Genomic DNA, 19550 nt, shown 5'->3' on the forward strand with positions numbered 1-19550 from the left:
CACTGTATGGGAATAAATTTAAAACAGTGAATAAAATGGGAGAAGATCAATATGTTAAGAATTACTCATTGTCCTGCTGAACATTTTTTTTAAGCAGATGTCTGCTTCTCATGTAAATGACAAATACTGATGTGCTAAGTTACAACACTTGATAAGGACACAATGCAATACTAACCACTTCTTTGTTCTTTATTTGTAGGTCAAGATGTTGTTAAGTATAAAAAGTATCTTATGGATGTACTCTACATTAGTTATAACATACATGCTACCTAAAGGTAAGTCTGTTATACACAGAGCCATTTATTAAAATTCATTTTAGTGTTCCAATTGGTAGGGTGTTTCCCAGGACTCAGGAGACCCAAGCTCAGGAGATTCAGTTTCTGGTCTTATTTCTGCCATTCTTTTTGCTGCACTGTGTAACTAACTTTGTTTCTGTGTTCTTCTCATCGCCTTACTGATTTATATAGAAAACTCTTGGTGGACAAGAGTTTTTTGGCCAAGAGTTTTGCATGTCTGTCTGATGTCTCCTGAGGTTTTTAAGTGACATTACTATAATCAAGTAATAATAAAGAGAGTGCCATAGGGTTCCATTGCATAAAGCAAAGTAGATTACCTTCTATTCAAGATATTCAATAATGTATTTTACTCCTTTAACCTGTTCTTCTGAAATGTTGGACCTGTTGGCCAGGTATCTCTTGCACCTTCGTTTTCCATGATCCACGAGGGAGCTCCTTGCAGTAGATGAGGTGAGGGCTGTCAGGGGTGGATAATTTTAGTGGAGGGCAGACACGTTCTCTGGGAGGTTCAGCCTGGCGCCACAGAGGGACCAGCGAGCAGTGCTGGTGGCATGGGAGCAGGAGCAGGTTCCTGGGACAGACCTAGCCAGGCTGCAGAAGTGGTGAATGAAATGGGGGAGCTTTTGGGCTGTGGAAATACTGGTTCAGCACACCTCCCAGTCTGATCCCAGTGCACGTGCTCATGTACATCATGCTACACCAGCATTTTGGGTCTATAGGTCACAGCTCGCACCCTTTCTGTAGTCAGGGTGAAAGGTGCCATGTGCAAGTGGGGTGCAAGGGAAATCATTAGCCCCAGTTTCTACTTCACTCTGTAATCTGTCAAGGAGCAGTTGGGGACATGCCTCTGGAACGTGAAATCTGGCTGCCAGCCCCCTGTTGTGTGGGGGCTGCCATGAGCTGAGCTGGTGGCAGGTCCCTTGGCTGCTGGGGTCTGGAGCAAGGACGTGTTAGGGCAGCTGCAGGTCTTTGCTTTGGGTGGAAAGGAAGAACCCCTACTATTTCTCTTGGTGATTACGTGCTAACACTAAAGTATGTATTCATGTGTGGTTGCCATGGTTATCTGAAAGTTTGAGTTGAGTAAGGAAAAGGTCCTTTTACAGCTGCTGCAGACTCACAAAATTGGGATAATAGATTTTCCAAGACTCAAAGCAAGATTTTTTTTGATTTTTTTTTTCTTCTTTTCTTTCCAGGAACTCCTTAAACTGATTTTAGCCTTTGGGAAAATCAAATGTACTCTTTTTTTTCTCAGTCTGAATACTACTGTTAGCAAAGTCTTTAGGTAGTCCTGTATGATAAAGAAAAAGGCTGTTATGCTTAGTGGAGCCAGCTAAAAAAAGTTGTGGCTTTTTTTTTTTTTTTAGCTCAAGCAGGTCAACCATCCTTTACTATTTCCTACCATTACATCCTCCTTAAAGCTGGTTTTGTGTTTCCATTCTTCATTAAACATACAACAGGCCAGGACAATTAGACTTGTCCTCAGGGACAGCAGACTCAAGGCTTCGGGCAGGGGGCAAGCCACTAAAACTGAGCTTCCATTTTCTTATTCATGGAGGGCTGAAATTGATTTGGTTATGAGCATTGACTTCACATTTCAAGCTTTTTTTTTTCTCCCCTCAGTGTTCTTGCTTAATAAAATGTCTGTAATTGTAGACTGATGTTTGCATTTTTGATTCACACCTGACATGTAATAATTTGTTCATGTGAAGCATTCAGAGAGGCAAAGTAAGTGATTGTCAGAAAAGATCACGGACTTGCAATATAAGTCTACACCGTGAACTTGGAAGTTTTTATTTGACAAGTTACTTATACTTAAAGGGGGCTTATAAGAAAGATGGAGAGAGGCTTTTTCCAGGGCAGGACAAGGGGTAACAGTTTTAAACGGAAAGTGGGTAGATTTAGATGAGATATCAAGAAGAAATTTTTCACTGTGAAGATGGCGAGGCACTAGAACAGGTTGCCCAGAGAAGCTGTGGATGCCCCATCCCTGGAGGTGTTCAAGGCCAGGCTGGATGGGGCTTGAAGCAACCTGCTCTAGTGGGAGGTGTCCCTGCCCATGGCAGGGGGGTTGGAACTCTATGATCTTTAAAGGTCCCTTCCAAACCAAACCACTCTGTGATTCTAAGTTGCAGCTTTTTTTTAAGGCAGAAATGTCTGGCTTAAGATATAGTACAAAGAGAAAGTACAAAGTTAGCAATAATTAGTCAGCTTTCAAAATGGGGTAAATCATCATCACTCACATGAGGAGAGGTGTAAAGATAAAATTTTCCCTGAAAATCAATATTGGGATGGAGAACATGTAAAGAGATAGAATAAGTAAGGCAAAGGAATTTGAGAAGAAGCTTAAACCTAGCGTTTCTGTTATGACCTATTTAAAGTGTATTCTTTTTTACTTAGGGCATAGTTCCATGGTCGGTCTAATCACACATACATTTTAGCACTAGGTGGGATAGTCCTGCCCCTTTTCTGTCCCGTGGTGCTAGTTTTCATGCTTTCCTTTGTGCTGGCACTAGTATTTATGGGAGTATATGGCCAACTGAATCAGGTAAATGACTTGTTTGAAAGACAGTGCATGGCATTTCTTGCAGGTTATTTTGCTACTGGATCAGACTTTTGATCTGACTCGCTGCCTTGCACAAATGCTAGTGCTGGCAGAATTCAGGGATTGTGAGTGCATCACTGGAAGTGGGGAGGAGTGGGATGGATCCTTAGAGTGGTAGAACATGGGGTGGCACCTTTAGATGTCCCCCGACTTACTCCACTTTTATCACACTTAAATGGCTTGTGTGGTTCCCAGAGTAGAATTTTTATCCATATAAGTGTCTCAGTGAGGGCTTCTCAGGAATATAGACCAGGTTCTGACTGGTCCTTAATTGCCTGAATCTTTCAGGAGTAATTCAGAAAGACCTTTATATTCCTAGAATACACTGTGATCTTTGTGGGGTTCATTTTTAAAATTAGGGGCCATACTTTTGCCATACAGTCTTAAACATGTTCAAAGTATGGCCATGGTGAAGAAGGCAAAGATGAAAAACATTTTCCTTTTCATTAATTGATCCAATAGAGTTTGTGGGATCAACTCATATCTTTCTGTTCTGTAGAAATGTCGGTCACTCTGTTTAAGAACATTTTTGAGGATGTGTGTTACAAGATTACAGACAATCTTTACAAGTATAGCCGATTCTTCTGTTTAAAAAAATACTCTAAAACCAAAAGATACCTCTGCATTTTGAAGAGCTAAACATCTTAGGTTTCAACTTTGTTTCTTTTTAAATCCTGAATTTGAATGTAAAATTGAAGCTTGAAATCTTTCATGAAACAAATTCCCGTGCTTCCATTCCCACAATGGATTGTGTCACTCCATATGATTTAATTAAATTTAATTAAGTAATCACTCCAATATGATGCATTGCAATATTTCCTTTAAAAAGCTTTCAGGCAAAATTTTTGTGAAAGTTTAAAATTTTTCTTTCAAAAGTCATATGGGAAATTTACCAAAATCTTTTAAAGTGTACTTTTAAAGTGTAAATTCTGGAATCTGTGAGTCTTAATATTAAGTCATAACAAAACTAAAGATTAATTTAGAACACAGCAATTTATAAGCACACAAAGTTTTATGCATTCACCACTAATCATTATTCCAGTCTTTGTTTTCTCTTCCACTCTCATCTTTGTGAATGGTCACATTCATAAATACCTGGCATGTTTGCATGGCGTGCTCGTTAGATTTTATGTAGCAACAAAAGTATTTTTCCTTTGAGGGCAAATTGAGAATGGTCTTGCATGACTTCTTTAAGACTTTAAATTCTCAGGAGCTGTTTGTCAGGAGGGCAGCAGGAAATACGGTGTAAGCTTCTGGGGTCACGGGAGTGCCCCTCCACAAGACCTTTGCTGTTTGCTCCGGTACGTGTGAAGGATTAATGACAGAAGTTCACGAGCAAGGTTTACGTCTACTGCTAGTGTGGCTTTTACTCACTTTGAGCTAGCTAGTGTTAGGATATTGTAGTTTACAAGCTGGACCTTGTGATTATAGTCAATCTTGGAGTTTATCTTACTCGTTTTATGTGACTATTTGTCATGCCATGAGTGAGTATGCTTTCATGGAAGCCCTGTAATCCAGAAGACAGTAGAAATCCCCGAGATTGCAGTGTGTGATGTGCTCTTTCAAAGGTATATAAATAATATAACAGTTTAAACATCAGTTTATCCAATCATGTTTATGTTCTATATGTGCTATAAAATATATGTCTGCATGCCTGTGATGTCTGCGTATGTTATATTGAGTTCTTCAGCTGAGATTTACATTTGCCTGGCTTCTTGTGAGTTTCTTTCAGAATACAAAAGTAGTTGGCTCTTTGTCACTCAATGCCACCTTCTCTTATTCTCCTTGCTCAGACCACAAATCGCCTGGTAAAAAACTCTGTGAGGGGTTTTGTTGGGTCTCAGGCTGTTACCTCTGCTGTCAGTTTCATACAAGTTTCTGTAAGCAGTGCATTAATTTTTATTTCCTTAAAAATCCTTAAAAGATTTATGGTTAATGAAAAGGCTTCTCTTAGGCTCAGTGTTAGTAGTGAGATTACAGAACATATAATTTCATTGATCCTTTCTGTTGCTGGTGGTAGTCAGGGCAGTAAAGCATATGTTTAGGTAGGTTGTTGATGAACTAAAAATGAGATTCAAGCTTTTTTCTTTCATAAATTTGGCTTGAAATAAGTAGAATTTATTATTCTTTAAGTATGTGTTCTGTATGCTTACTCATCAGCAGCATTCTGTTCAATTCAGCTTAATTCCGTGGCAAAATTGTGCCTCTAAACAGTGTCACTTCATGTAAGGCATTCTTTTCTTCCGACTTCTTGTCCATTATGGACCTACTGGTGTGGTCGTTCTGGTTAATATAATACAAAAGGGCAGAATTATCTCCCACTTTTGGTTGGTTGTGGTTTTTTTTCTCTTTAGATTTCTATTTTAAGAATTTTCTAACATTAACAACAGAAAAAATGTAGAAGGAATCCTAGGTGAGGAACTTTGTTCTCAAGAAAGAAATTTTTCTGTATTTTGTCTCCCACTTCAAAAAAAAAAAAAAAGATATCAAGCTATATGTCATTTGTAGGGTAAACTGACTTTACAGTTGAAATGGTAGACTGGGGGGACCTAGGGCAGTTTTTCTGGTGAAAAAAAGCATGAAAAGGCAAGCTGGAATTTTTTTTTTTTTTTTTTAAGAAAGAGTACACTGCATGCTATCATCTCCATGATAAACTGATGCAAATGCAAAGCCATAGCTTTAGGTTTGGAGAAAATAAGCCAGTAATAAATTGTGGCAAAATCCTACCCAGTAAGTTATACCTAACAGGGCTGTCTTCTGACAGGACACCACATGAGAGAAGTTTTTCATTCTGCATTCTGTTGCTGCTACTTGTTCTGATGCTGCAGAGATTTAATATTTAAACAGGGAAATACAACAAAAATACCCGACTGCTAAGGCATGGTATCTACTAATCTGCCCAAAATCTGACTGCATTGTGCTGCTCTCGGCCTGACTTCTGTGGTCCCATCGTCTTGTACAAGGCTCCCATTGAGTGTGCTGGGAGTTATGCCAAGATAAGTGTTTGTGGCCAGGTGATTTGGACTTAGCTGTGTATTTTAATTCTTTATTGTCTGTGTATTTTCCCTAATGAATTAATTATGCTTGAATGATACCTATTAGTTAGCAACAGAAAAAAATGCTTATACTAGTCACCATCCAGCTTAGTAATTTCAAAACCGTCCTCTTGTTTAAGAGTACATGATGTTACAAGTATTCTAGGTTGTACACGGCAGGGTAGAGATACGGTGTAAAACAGTGTTCAGCACTAGGCAACCTCCTGAGTAGTGAATTGGCAAATACCTGCTTTTCTCACCTTGGGTTCAAATTTATAAACAGTTCCAAAACGTTCTGTTTGTATTTTTGCTTGCCATGTCCCTACTCAGGGATAGTTTATCACATATTATTGATAGTGGCTGAAAAGGAGACATAACATGGAATATAAGCATATGGAAAATGCTGAAGGAACAAAAGGGCTACATGGATTAATAGAAGATATTGATGCTTTCTGCATTGGCCAGTAAATGCTACTTGACTGACTAACTTGGACTGCTGTAAGAAATTAAGCTTTTTGGAACTGTGCAGAAACATCACTTAATCTTATGTTTCAGTGCTAAATATTACATTTTTTTTCAATAGGGAAAAACTTCTCCCCTCTTCTTCTCCCTCTTCTTCTCCTTTCCTCTCATCAAAACAAAGAGTGCTTTTAAATAGTATTTTATAATGCTTTCTACAGTTAGACAGGCATGTTTGTAACTGGTCTCCTATTCTGGGGTGTAGCCCAATTTAGGATAGATTTAGTTTGCATATGATGAAGATAGTTGTTTGCCAAGGATTTCAGTCTGCTGATGTGAAGACACAGATTTTAAAGAGAGGAAATTTCCTTAGGGTTCAGTGCTGATATTCCAGATCACTCAGAAACAACGTTCTCAAAAGTTTATTAAAATTCTGTCAGTCAGGGTAATTATAACTAGGTCATTTTTCACTTAAGAAGTTCCTGTAATGTATATAGATGACAAGAGATCATAATAAATACTAAATATTTTGAGACTGATTTTAATCTCCCACCTGTGCAATTTGGCAGTAATTCCATCATAACTGATAGGACTGAGTATTCATTCTGTTTCTTTATCTCTATCCCACTGTAACTCGTTGAAGTTTCAAGAAATTAGAGTTGATATAAAAGACAGTGGTGTTTCCATACTGTACGTCTTCAGGATAAAATCAGTCCTTTCTAGTTTTTAACAAACAATTGACTCTAGGTGAGTTGCGTTTTTATTTCTGTATGGGAAAAAAACCCCACCCAAATCCTCAATGGAATTTTTTTTTCCCTGAAGAAATTTGTATGCAATCAGAGCTTTTAAGCTAATCTTTAGTCTTCAGTAACTTCTACAGGCTTGTCTTCAAGCCTTATGAGTTCTCTGGTTTTCAGTTTTATATCAGACTTGGTTTTGTCTTTCCCTGTTTCACAAATAGATTCTTGCTAGGTCTGGGCCCAAAGTATATGAAGTGATTAGTTTGACTATTAAATGTGGGTTCTACGATCACTGGTCTCTGTTTACAAGTTAATGGAAGAATGAAAATCTCGCCACATGCCTGTGATTGAGCATCTTGGTGGTAAATGTGCTCATCTGTGTTTTCAGCTGAGCTTTTGGTGTTTTGGCACAGGACTACCCCGTTGTTGTTATACTCTCTCTGGTCTAATCAGTTTTGATACAGTCATCTTGAGTGTGTCTGCATTGTGTTTCCAAGGATTTCTAGTTAGGTAGACAGGGACGGAAAGGAATTGTGGACGGAAAGGAATTCCATTCAAAATTCTGGGTATTCCTTGGCCAGTGCGTTATTTTTTTTTTTTTCAGTTTTGCAATAAAATGCTTGGCCATCAAGTGATGATTCTTGTATTGAACCTTCTAGATAATACTATTAATGCATTATCCTATATAAAGTCATCTGTTACTGTTAAAAATAATCAACTTAATGAGCAATTTTTCCTTCCCCCCTCCCCTTCTCTTCACTCCTCCCCCGCCCAGTCTTCTACTATTTATGGAAAGATGATATTTTTGATGACAGATAAATAGCTAGATAATTTTCATGTGCTGGTGTCTCCTTTTTCATGTAGCACTCTGTTAGTCGTTATTATTTGAAGTTACTGTATTTCTAAACTTTATGAATCCTAACTCACTTCAAATTAATGATCAGCATGTTCCACCTTTCAAAAAAATATGTCAGAGTGCAGGACAGTGAAAGAGGTAAGATAGATATTGTTGCGCATAAGCTTTTTATCTTCATTAAGCCATTATGTATGGTGAAATAACATCACATAAAAAAAGTTAGTCTAACAGAAATCCTCTCTTCAGACAGTTGCTGTGTGCAGGTTGGATGAACAGTAGTCAACTTTCCCCTCAGGATATTGTCAGATGGAAGCATTTCACTGTAAAGTGTTTGCAGCTGGAGATGTCATAAAAAATGATAAAGGTCCTATCATGTCAAGTTTGAGCCAAGTAGGGACTTTCTGTGTGCTTTACTTCCTTCTTCGCTTTAACATCCTGAAATACTTTATTACTGCAATGTGTTAAAGTCCCTGAGGCTACAAGGAAATAATTTTAAAAGAATGACTATTTGGGAGAATCTCACTGGAAAGGCTTTTGTTTCAGCACGTATGCAATAAAAAGAGTTAACCCTTAAAGAATAATGAAGCAAGAGATGTCACGTATGCAAAGTCATGGCCTATGTTTTACTCTAACGACAGGAGCAAATGAACAAGCTACTGTGAGATAAGGAAAGGTGGAAAGGTCAGCTCTCTTGAATGTGTCCTTTTGGACAGCAGTAAATGTGAGATAACTCACCGTCTTTCATTAAGAGTGGTCTTCCTCCTATGAAGTATAAAGAACATAGCTCTTACAGTTCATCAGTCATCTAAAATTTCAAAACAGTTTCCGAAGAAGGTCAATAACTGAGTGACTGTAACAAATGGATAAAATAAGTCAGAGAGCAATGAATTACATTTGCCCGAACAGGGAAGGGCTCCATCAGCAGCCTAGGTTATCAGTGCAAACTCTTTTTTAGCTTATACTGATCAGTCCTGTTACAAATCAGCAAGGTTTATTGATTTCAGGTCTTGCACGGCTGTGAATTGTTAAATAACAATGAAATATATCGCTTTATGATTTTGCTGTTCCACTAATGTGATTTCTCCTTTCTCTCCCCCTTTCTCCCCTTTTTCTAGTTAAAGCAGAAAAAAAAACCCTGGTAAAGGGATCGCTGTCTGGAACTTCAGTCCTGCCATGCTTCTTTTCAACCACACCCACCATAGCCTCCAGCTACGCAGCCGAGTATCTCCGAATCAAATGGTCAAAAGTTGAACTGGATAAAAGTGGAAAAGATGCAAAAGAAACCACAGTCCTGGTGGCCCAGAATGGCAACATCAAAATCGGTCAAAGCTACAAAGACAGAGTGTCTGTTCCGACCCATTCAGAGGAGACCGGTGATGCTTCGCTGACTTTCTCCAAGCTGCGTGCGAGTGATGCAGGGGTGTATCGCTGTGATGTTATGTATGGGGTCGAAGACACACAAGGCATTGTATCATTGGCCGTTGAGGGTAAGGATTTATCTATTTCATTTGTAGTCAACGGTGATTCCAGTTAAAACAGTCAAAGTTAGTAATTAACATATAGCTAGAGAGCATTTAAATGAGCATCTTTAGCAATTTACCCTTCCTTAACTGTTGAGTCTTCCCATTCTCTTTCTGTATTTTATTTATTCTTATAAATCTTTCCAGTCCGTAGCACTCTCATTTCTCACTTACACCTTTAGGGATGCTCGTCTTGGTTCCTGGAACAAATGCTGTTTTCTTATTCCCAGAGTAGTTTGATGCTTTGATTGGTTTTATATCATTTGCAAGATGAGCTCCTTCTCTCAGACCAGCCCTTTTGAAACTTGATACACATTGTACTAATACATCTGCCTGAAAATGTCAGTGTCCTTACAAGAAGACAGACTTGGCAGGGAGAGGTAATTTCTTCTAAATTGTTTGTGTAGGATAAAAAGAAGCAATGGCCTTGCTACTGGAGCTGTGGTTGGCGTATCTTCACAGAATTGTAGGGGTTGGAAGGGACCTGCGGAGATCATCTAGTCCAATGTCCCACCTAAATCATCTAGCCCCACCCCAATCTTGCCACTTGATGTACAAAACCATAATGCCAACAAAACTGGGAGCCACTCTTTTCTGTCACAAAATGTCAAGCACAAAGGAAGAATTTCTTTTGTCCTGGTAATAAAGGTTGGATAGTTGGAGGAAACCCATCTGGCGAAGCTGCACAAAAGCACGTGGGAAGGTGGCTGCTAATGTTCTTCCACGTGGAGGATTCAAGGCTAAGAGTTTGCTTGCTATCAATATAAAGAAAAAGCCTCCAAAACTTTGAGGGCAAAAAGTGTACGTGTAAAGAGACAGGACTTTCAGAAGCATGTAAGTGGCAAACGAGCATCTGATCCATAGGTGTTTTTCTCCTAAGAGGCCGCTTACACAGCACGACGAGTACAGCTTAGAGACTGTTCCAGAGCCTGGTGCTGTATAGCCCTGTCAATTGGGCACTGAGCCTGAGCTAACAAACTGTGCTGAAAGGCAGGACATATTAGCCCAGGCTCTGTGCCACGTAAATGCAAATTCTGGACCCAAATTACTTTGTGTGCTTAGAACAACACTGTCCTGTGTGGATGTACCGGCTCGTGTGAGCCTTAGTTTGGACTCTGCCTTGCGCTCCTTTGCACTTAGGTGTTTTTTGAAAGTTCATTATTTATTCAAACGACTGAATCCCAAACCAAACATTAATATCTGCTGCTGGAAATTATGGCTCTGGCTAAGTTTTTTTTTTTTTTTTTGTGAGCTTAATACTGCATTGTTCTTCCAATATGCTTAACCTAACTTGAACAGTCTTTTGGCATTGATTCAGTGAAAGGTTTTGAAGGTTGGCCTTAATTTGGAAATATAATAAATCAGTGTAACCATTAATGTCTGTGTAACTTCACAAGCTGTTTAGTCCTAATGGCAAAAGCAAAAGAAATTCTGGTTTGAACATTATTTTTCAATAATGAGTGTACCTGGCATTCCTTTTTCCTTTTCAAGTGCTCCCTTGACTACATATCTATATCCAGGAGCAGCAGATGTTTACTACAATAAAATATCTGATGATTTATGGCATTACTTTAGCTTCTGTTGTCAGTGCTCCTGCAAAACACTGCAATGAGCTGAACTGATCAGTTGGGTTTGTTTTTTTTTTAATTGAAAGAAATTTTCACACACTCCATTTTCTTTTTGTAACTGTTCTTTTCCATGATTCCTTTAATGTCAAAATTTCAGCAGGGCAAAAAGCCAGATCTTGACCAAAAAGAAAAAGTAGCATTGTTAAATTGTCCTTTGTGTGCTCCATTCTCCCATTTCCTGCATTAGGTAAACATATGCCATTTATCAGGCTCATAAGGGTTTCATATGGCTGTTGCTTTTCAAATCTTCTGCCCTCATTTCAGTAAGGCTTTATGTTTTTTCATTATTTCAGCTTTTATTATTTAAAAAAAAAAAAAAAAAGAAAAAATTAGTTCTGAACGTAACTTATTTCTGTTGCGTTGTCTTTTTTAAAGTACACCCCAAAGTGATAACAACTGGAGAGACATGAGCTTCTGTAGGTTCTCTGTGTGTTCTCTGCTGCCTGTTGTTAGTGTGGCGTGGAGAGAACTTTCTGTGTTAATTGCAGTGATTTCAGGGCTGAGGCCCTGCAGAGTTCAGCACCGTCCTTTGGTCAGCTCTACCCAGAGCCTCCGGGGGCGTCCCATGAAATCCCGGCACAATGATCACCTGTTTCCCTATTCTGCACATCTTGTGTGCATCACAAAGTGAAATATAAAATGCATTTGCGTAGCACTCTTTCTCTGAGGTCTGAGCAGGCATGTGGTTTTAGCTTTTCAGTGGGTTAAAAGTATGCAAAAAAAAAAGTGGCAACTTTGGCTCAGCTAGTACTTGCTTGATCATATATCTTAGCCCTCAAGTGAAGCAGAATCATCTTATCAAAGACAGGAAGCTTCTGTGTGGGGCGATTTAGGTGTGGGAAGAAATGTTACTAAAGCTCTAAAGATTAATCTATTTCTTTAGCTACCAAGACTGTTAACGTGTGTTAAACCTAATTTACTACATTTCTCAAAAATGGCCCAATGAAGTAGGCCAAAGTTTATCTGAAGTAGGTGAAATTGCACTTTTGTTATTATGATAATTTTATGGGGTTTGCCTGCTTGTTCATATGGGTATTTTGAAACCAATGCAGGACTTGATTTCTAGGTATTTTCAGGTTTTCCATTTGTTTTATGGACGTTACCTCATTTGAAACTTTCAAGTAAAAAGCATGTTCTAGAATCAATGAAGCCAGATAAGCTTAAACAGCTGTGCTGTTTGTTTTTCAAATAAACCTTTGAAAGTAAGATAATAGATAACTGGGAGAGCTAACTTGAATTAAAAAATATTGTAATTGCTATTTCTATCCTTTCATTTAGGTATGTTAGGAATATAAAACTCCTATTAAAGTAATTGTGCATCAAATGAATGTATTTTACCAGTGATGGAATGTATTCTGAATGAAAAATGGGATTTCTAAGAATAATTTTCTCTGTAGCATAACTTTTTTTCCCCAGGTTAAGCTGTTCAAACTGAACAGTTGATACTGGTCATTGAAAGTAAAGAGTAAAACTTTTAACGCCTAATTTTTTTTTGCCCAAGTGTCAACCTATGCCAGCTACTTGGATATCGATAGCTATACAGTGAATATTCTATTTGCTAGGGGCTCAGAGACATCACCAAGACACTGTGGCTTAACCTGCTATCTTGTATCCTCTGAGCAGTGCTTACTTGTATGTGCCATCATTAGTTTGTGACAGAGATTAAATAGTTTGATTTGAACCCAGTTGAACTGCTCAGCTTAATGCTAAGTTGGAACTGTCTTGCTTTTACTACGCGTGTAGGAGTGGTTGTGTTTGTGTTACTTGGTTGTGTCTACAGTCCTGGGGATCCCATCTGGGAAAGTCATAGCCATGTAGGACTAGAAGGACATGCTGGGTCACTTGATCTAGTTCCTTGGTATTGCAAATGTTACAGCACATAACCATGTTACATGCTATGCTACAAGTCTTTATTAACCCTGACATCAAGTAAGAGCATTTATTCACACCGATTATCAGGTGCCTTGTGTATTTCATCCCCAAAATCAGCGGGAGTAGATTGAACTGTACAATGTATGTTACTATTTTCATTTTACAGCTGGTGAAAGCATAAGGGAGAGGAGTGAAACGCTTGATTATAGCCCACGCAGGAAGTTTTGGGGCAGCCAGATGCCTGCCTTGCTTGTTAATCGCAACCGCAGGGCTGTCCTTGAGGCGTGGGACGGCGCCAGCGCCGACAGGTCTGCAGGCTCATGCAGAAGGGCAGTGTTGTCGCACTAGATACCTCCTTTCCTGTTACTGATTGTGGGAAACACTTTACTTTCACCTTGCTTGCTGATATAATTTCATCAGCCTCTCAGATGGGGATATTTTATGTTCAAAATGGACCTAATGGTGTTAGAGTGTTATAGGCTTAAACTTCTTACAAGAAGTGAAATATGCAGAAGGAGTCATTCATATTTGTGTTTCCTTCCACGTGTTGTTTTCTCTGCCTTCTCTGCACTTCACTCTGAAATTTTCCCTCATTCTCAGGATCTGCTTTTCATTTTTCGGCTCTTATAACTTCATCTTTCTACAGTGTTTTGAGCTTTTCTTCTGACCCTTCTTGATGTTACTAAACCTACAAGTCGTAGTTAGGAGTTACAGTTTTTGAGGAGTACACTCCTCGTGTTAGGAGTCACAGTTTTTGAATGCTTAATGTTATTTTGTCTTTATTCTTAGTTGTTTCTTTGCCACTGTTGTCTGAAAATGTCAGGTCTCGGGAGCTTTCAGTTACTTGAGAGATGTTTTTCCCTTCTCAGTAGCTAACACTGAGCTGCCACTTCCTTCCCCCCTTTAAGCTGCTTTTGGACACTGGTGGGTTTTCACTATATCCCGGGAGAGACATTTGGGAACGAGGTGGAGGTTGATGACCAGCAGGCAATGCCTTCTGAAGATCATCACCAAGTGTTTGGCTGCCTGCTAATAGTTTACCGAATGCAATTTCACAGCATTGGCTTGGATGCCAGGTCTGAAAACAGACAACCTGGAGTCAGGGTAGGATTTATTTAACCTTCAAGAATTTTAAGCTGAGCACCTAGTCTAAGCTAAATGTGCAGGCTTATGCTACCTTAAGTTCCTCTCTGATAAGAGTTTCTGGTGAGGTGGTCTGTCTGGCAGTTCATATCCTTGGTCACTGACTAGAGAGATTTAGATGTCTAGTTTGGACTATGCTTCTACCTGTAGGCAAAGCAAACTTTGAGTTGAATCCCAGCAAGGATTTTATAAAAGTACTGCTGTACCTCTCTATGTCCCTATTTATTCCCTCCCTCTACTTATAACAAAGTCCACTTGTATAAAATAGTTTTAAGATGCTTTGTAAAAAGCTGACCTAGAAGTGCAGTGTAACAGTACTCTTCATTCTGAAACGTAATTGAATATTTAATGAAATTCCTGGTTTGTATGGCTCTATGATATTGGGTAATAAAAAATTACTTGTATGACCAAGTGTAATCAAAAAGAAAAAATCTGAAAAAAGCACTAACTTGAGCCGATTTTTTTGTTACCTTCCTTGGAGATGACTGGATTTCAGGGGGTCAGTGTGGCAAAAGGCATTCTTCCAGTTTTGTTGCTCTTTTTTCATATCTTGTTGGTGAATATTTTTTATCAATAATGAGAGCAATTTATCCTTTTTTACTGATGTTTTCATGGCCCTCATTTTGATAGTTTCTGTCTGATTCTGCTGCAAGTCTGAGAGACTTTTTTAGGGTTTTTTAGTTGTTTTGTTGCATTGTGGGTTTTTTTTTAAAGCATTAAAGAAAATCCTAGGCTTAAAATATTGACTTTGTTAATGGGAAGAAGCAGCAATTAGGGGAGCAGAGTAGGTGGTAATTCACATTTCCATTTTTATGCAAACTCTTCTTTTTTGCAGGCATTATAATGATAATAAATGGGAGTTGTTTCCAATGTGGGAACACTGCCACTCAATTGTGCTTTAGCCCTGAGAGATTGTGTGTTGACAACCTAATTGATTTATTCTCTTTACAGCCAGAACTCCCCTTCATTATCTCTTAAGTATGGCATTTGAAGAGATGCTTTTATTTAATCTTTTAGACTTATCTGTCTTGAAACCTTGCCACCTCTTGATGTTGAACTTCCTTGCTTCCTTGCTAACTAAATTAACATGGGCTGGTGCATCCTTAAGCTCGTGTTTTACTCTCCTGCATCGCGGATCCCAAGGAACCTCCGACTTCTGTAGCTAGGAAGGAAAGAGCACAATGAGTAGCTGCCATTAAAGGATGGGATAGGGAAATTTATTTCTGGGTGAGAAAGACCCAAGCTTTATGTGCAGTGCAGACCAGGAATAGGGAAGCAAATGTTCTGATCAAGCTGCCAAGTCCCTCACATAGCGACTGGGAATGTGGCAGCTGATGGGCAGGCTGGTGGGATTTCAGCATCAGGCTGGATGGAGGACCTTTGGTGTGAGAGTTTGAGCCCAGGCGACGCATGGGATGCTTTCACAGCCAGGGTGGTAGGGCAGAGGACGGTGCTAATGACTAAACTGTTCTGAGGTTGTTTGTCATTCCCTGGTATGAGACGGTTCTGAGAGGCTGTGTATCTTTTTTAAGTAATTTTAATTTAAATAGCAGTGCTTTATCCTCATCTAACAGTTGTGTGACTTAGTATATTGTTGTGCAGAGATAATGGGGTGGCTGATCCCAGCTGTATATTCAGAAATAATACAGATGTAGTAAAGAAGTCCTCCTCCCTGAGAAAAATACAGGTAGATCTCAACATCAGCCACTTTCCTTCTCTGGACCAGCTGACTCAGAGGATCACCTACACACAACTGTGGTGCTCTGTGAGAATGGGTGCAAACATTTTGCACGGAAGAGCAACGTGCAAGTTAGTGCAAGAAATTTCTGTCCTCGGAGAGGAGGTGTCGCTGGGGTAGATGGAGCAGAGAGTGTGTGTGCACTTTCTCTCCCGAAGGGGAGAAGTTCCCTGAGGCATTTGGCAAGGGAGCTCCTGCTGATGCAAGGGGAGCCTGTTCTCAGGTTGCCAAAGCCGAAAACGGGTTAGAAGATGGGTGCAAAACCTCCAATGAGGAACACGAATGTATTATTCATGCAGGAAGCTGAAAATGCTGCCCTATTCCTTCCTTTCATACAGTGCTCAGTCCTGTAACCTCTATTTTGGCATATATTTGTAATGTAAATTGTCTTCTGCATTAAAGGCACAGAGGACCACCAAACTGTGTGGTAGCTTTGGCAGTGGGTTGATGGTTACTTCAGGGGTCTGCACCACGGTGATTAAAGTTTTAACATAAAAAATAACAGACTAACAACCACTACCGTCATAATCTTTTATCTTTAGATATTCTTTGCTGTGTGAGATGACTTATGAAATGTATGTGACTCCAAGAGTGCATGTTGCAGCAGCCTGAGCTCACTAGAGAAAGTGGACTGTAATTTACTAGCCACACAAGGAGCCATTCCCCTGCAGTTCCATGGGACTTTGCTGCATGATACCCTGGCACATAATAAAGCAAAGTTGCAACCCAAAGGTGTGAAACCACAGAACCAGGCTCTTACCCGTGGAATCCCTTGTTTATTAAAAGTGAAATATTTTACTTTTTTTTGTTTTTTGGTCTAAGAGATAAATGATTAAAAGACACTCTCTCTGGCTCAGACAGAAGTGAATTCTGGATGCTACAAATTACTTTCCTGTGAGTGCTCTTTCTTGCTCCTTCCTGTAATTACACTGACTTTGTTTGCCAGATGTTCAGTGACAACATTATACTGCTATAGTCTGTTTTCCAATTGCTTTATTTGTTCCTAGGACAACTCCTTTCTTGCCTTTTCTTTCAGAGAGGAAACAGACAAAGGGAAAAAATCCTTTACAAATGTTTTAAAGTGCAAAAACTCGGACAATGGATTTTGCCCCTCTCTCTCTGTCTAACTGAAACAATGAAAGTCCTGCACTTTAATCTTCTTAGCCCCAGGGGGTCTTCTAATTATTGCAGCTGGTGCACAGGCTTATACATACTGACGTCCTCCTTCCCATTCATCTTGGAGGCTCTTTTATGTCCATTAGCTCCTCACTGGAAATGGAAGAGCCTTCAACTCTAAGAATAGGTGAAGTTTACCTTTTGGATCAGGGTGAGGAGAACAAAGCATTCTCCAAGTTCCTTTCCAGGATTTACAAATGACCAAAGACTCTTCTCAGCCTGCAAAAGCTACTTTAAAGTGGCAGTGATATTAACTCTTTAGTCCTGCCTTATTCAGGTATCACAGGGATCCCAAATGTACACCAGCTCCAAAGAGCAGTGGTTGCTTCCAACATGGAAGAAATGGGAGGTCAGATAGCTGGTTGTGGAGAATACATCCATATCTAATCAGTAGGAAGTTTTTAAAAAATAAAAGCTCAGAGAAATATGTTGCCATCTGTTAAGTTAATGAACCTTTTCCGTGGCTGTACTGAGAAGCAGTGCTCTTGTGCCCAGTTGAAGCTATATAGCATCAGTTAAGCAATCTTGGGGGAAAAAAGTCAACCAAACAACACCCTTAGAAAAGCCTCTGAAAACCAGGCAATGAATCTAAACTCATATCGAATACATTTCAATTTAAAGAACAAATCAAATGAAAAAATTGCTTCACATACTTGGGCATTTGTGGTTTGACCCTGAGTTATAGAGTCAGTCTCAAATATTGTATAATACAGAAACATCAATGCTACCAAAAAAAAAAAAAAGGGTTTAAAACCTTTGTATATATTCGACAATAACATGCAGTAAAGCCAGATGCCCAGCTTGTGAATATTATTATGAGTTCATACTTATCATTCAGCGTAAATGTTTTATCAGCTTCTGTTGTGAACTATGTAAAACTTGCTCGTTTCTTATTCTAGACCCAGAACACTGAGCAGGTCCCTTGAAGTCATGTTTTTATTCACCTCTGTACGATTGAATATAGCTATGCTTGTTTATACCAGAAAGTTACAGGCTCACAGTGTCAACCAATGTTACTGAACTCCTAATATATTAAAATAAATATTTTAATGCATACTACAGCTTAAAAAAAAAATAATCTCCAAGTCATATTTTTGTTATTTCAAGCTTTTTAGTTTCAAAGGTAATTAGTTGCTCTTGCCTGACTCTTTTTATGTTGTAAGGTAGTGCTCTGTGTTGAACATGTGGTGAAGTACTGCGCTGTTTAGGGCACACAAAGCCAAAATATGCACACACATATATATAAATATATGTCTAAATAAAGTTTTGCATGTCTTAAGACAACACAAACGGTATGTAAATTTGCCCTATCCGGGCAATAGAAGATAACCAGTAACAGAGAAAGTGCAGAGATATAGGAGCTAGCAAGGCTATCTCTCCGACATTCCCTTTCGATGTCTCCCAGTACAGATAGGTCACATTAATAAGAAAACATGTCTGAGGCTATGCCTTAGCTCTGAGTCTCTCTGGGGTGGTGTGACCCCCATCCATACTGTTATGCTCCTTCAGCTCCCAGCGCAGGATGAAGGTGCCCGTTAGAAGTTGTCCCTGGTCGTTGCTACCTCCTGAAGTCTGTCCAGAAATTGGAAGGGTATTGTGGGGCCTGGGCCAAATAATGCAGTGAACTAATCTAACAATTTAACAGCCTTGATGACTGAATTGTAGGCACCTGGAATATTTAATTTAGCAGTGTAAACATAGCCATAATTTTTCAGGGTGTACTCTTCACTTGCCACTGTTGCCAAACAATACTTGGATCCATTTGAAGCTGAAATTATGTAGTTGCTTGGAATAAGTGCTTATTCATGACGAGTTCTGTCAGCGGTTCTGAAAAGACATTTTATAGGGATGCTAGTGGTCTCTGAGCTTCCAGTTAGTGCTTGCAGCTGGTGTGTGACTCCATATTAATGATGAAATATGGGGATTCCCAGTGTTTCCCATCTCCTGTTTCTCTGCCAGTAGCTTTGCTAAAATTGGTGTCCGATGATTGAGGTTTAACCTACCTGTGAGTATTTTTCAGATAGTGTATTCTATTTTAATTTCAGAGACCTTCTTAGTGAATCATGACAGGAAGAAAAATGTGTATTTTCTATTTGTTGGCTATATCCAGACTTTTGATAAATGACAAAATTTTACTGAATTTGTCTGCATGAGAAAAAGTACTTCTAAATATATTGGAACATCTTGAATCAACATTTTACTGTTACCCATATTTCTATTTACTCATAAGTTAGCACACTTCTTCCATCATTCAACAATGCTCTAATAACAAAGACTTGTTGTTAAATTCATTATGGCTACAATGCCACCATTTTCCCAAACTGTATTACAGTATGTTATTTCCTCATCATGAAGTACTCCAATAAAATCATCAGAGAAAAGGAACATTTTATGGTTTATTTTTCTTGCTTTGTAGCCGTTCTGTGTAGTGGATGATTTATGGTGTTACAATGGTTTTGAAGATTTTCAGAGTGCAATAAATGAG

The 19550-nt window shown here is 39.1% G+C and overlaps 1 protein-coding gene across 1 annotated transcript in view; it reads left to right on the forward strand.

Annotated features, from left to right (window-relative positions):
- The first annotated feature begins 205 nt into the window (after positions 1 to 205).
- Positions 206 to 19550, forward strand: part of VCAN (versican) — a 107690-nt gene continuing 88345 nt past the window's right edge. The window contains exons 1-2 of the mRNA XM_074166061.1: positions 206 to 275; positions 9104 to 9475. Coding sequence (XP_074022162.1) covers positions 206 to 275; positions 9104 to 9475 — 442 coding nt within the window. The remainder of the gene's footprint in view (positions 276 to 9103; positions 9476 to 19550) is intronic.

Source organism: Numenius arquata, chromosome Z (genome assembly GCF_964106895.1).
Source record: "Numenius arquata chromosome Z, bNumArq3.hap1.1, whole genome shotgun sequence".
Lineage (NCBI taxonomy): Eukaryota > Metazoa > Chordata > Aves > Charadriiformes > Scolopacidae > Numenius > Numenius arquata.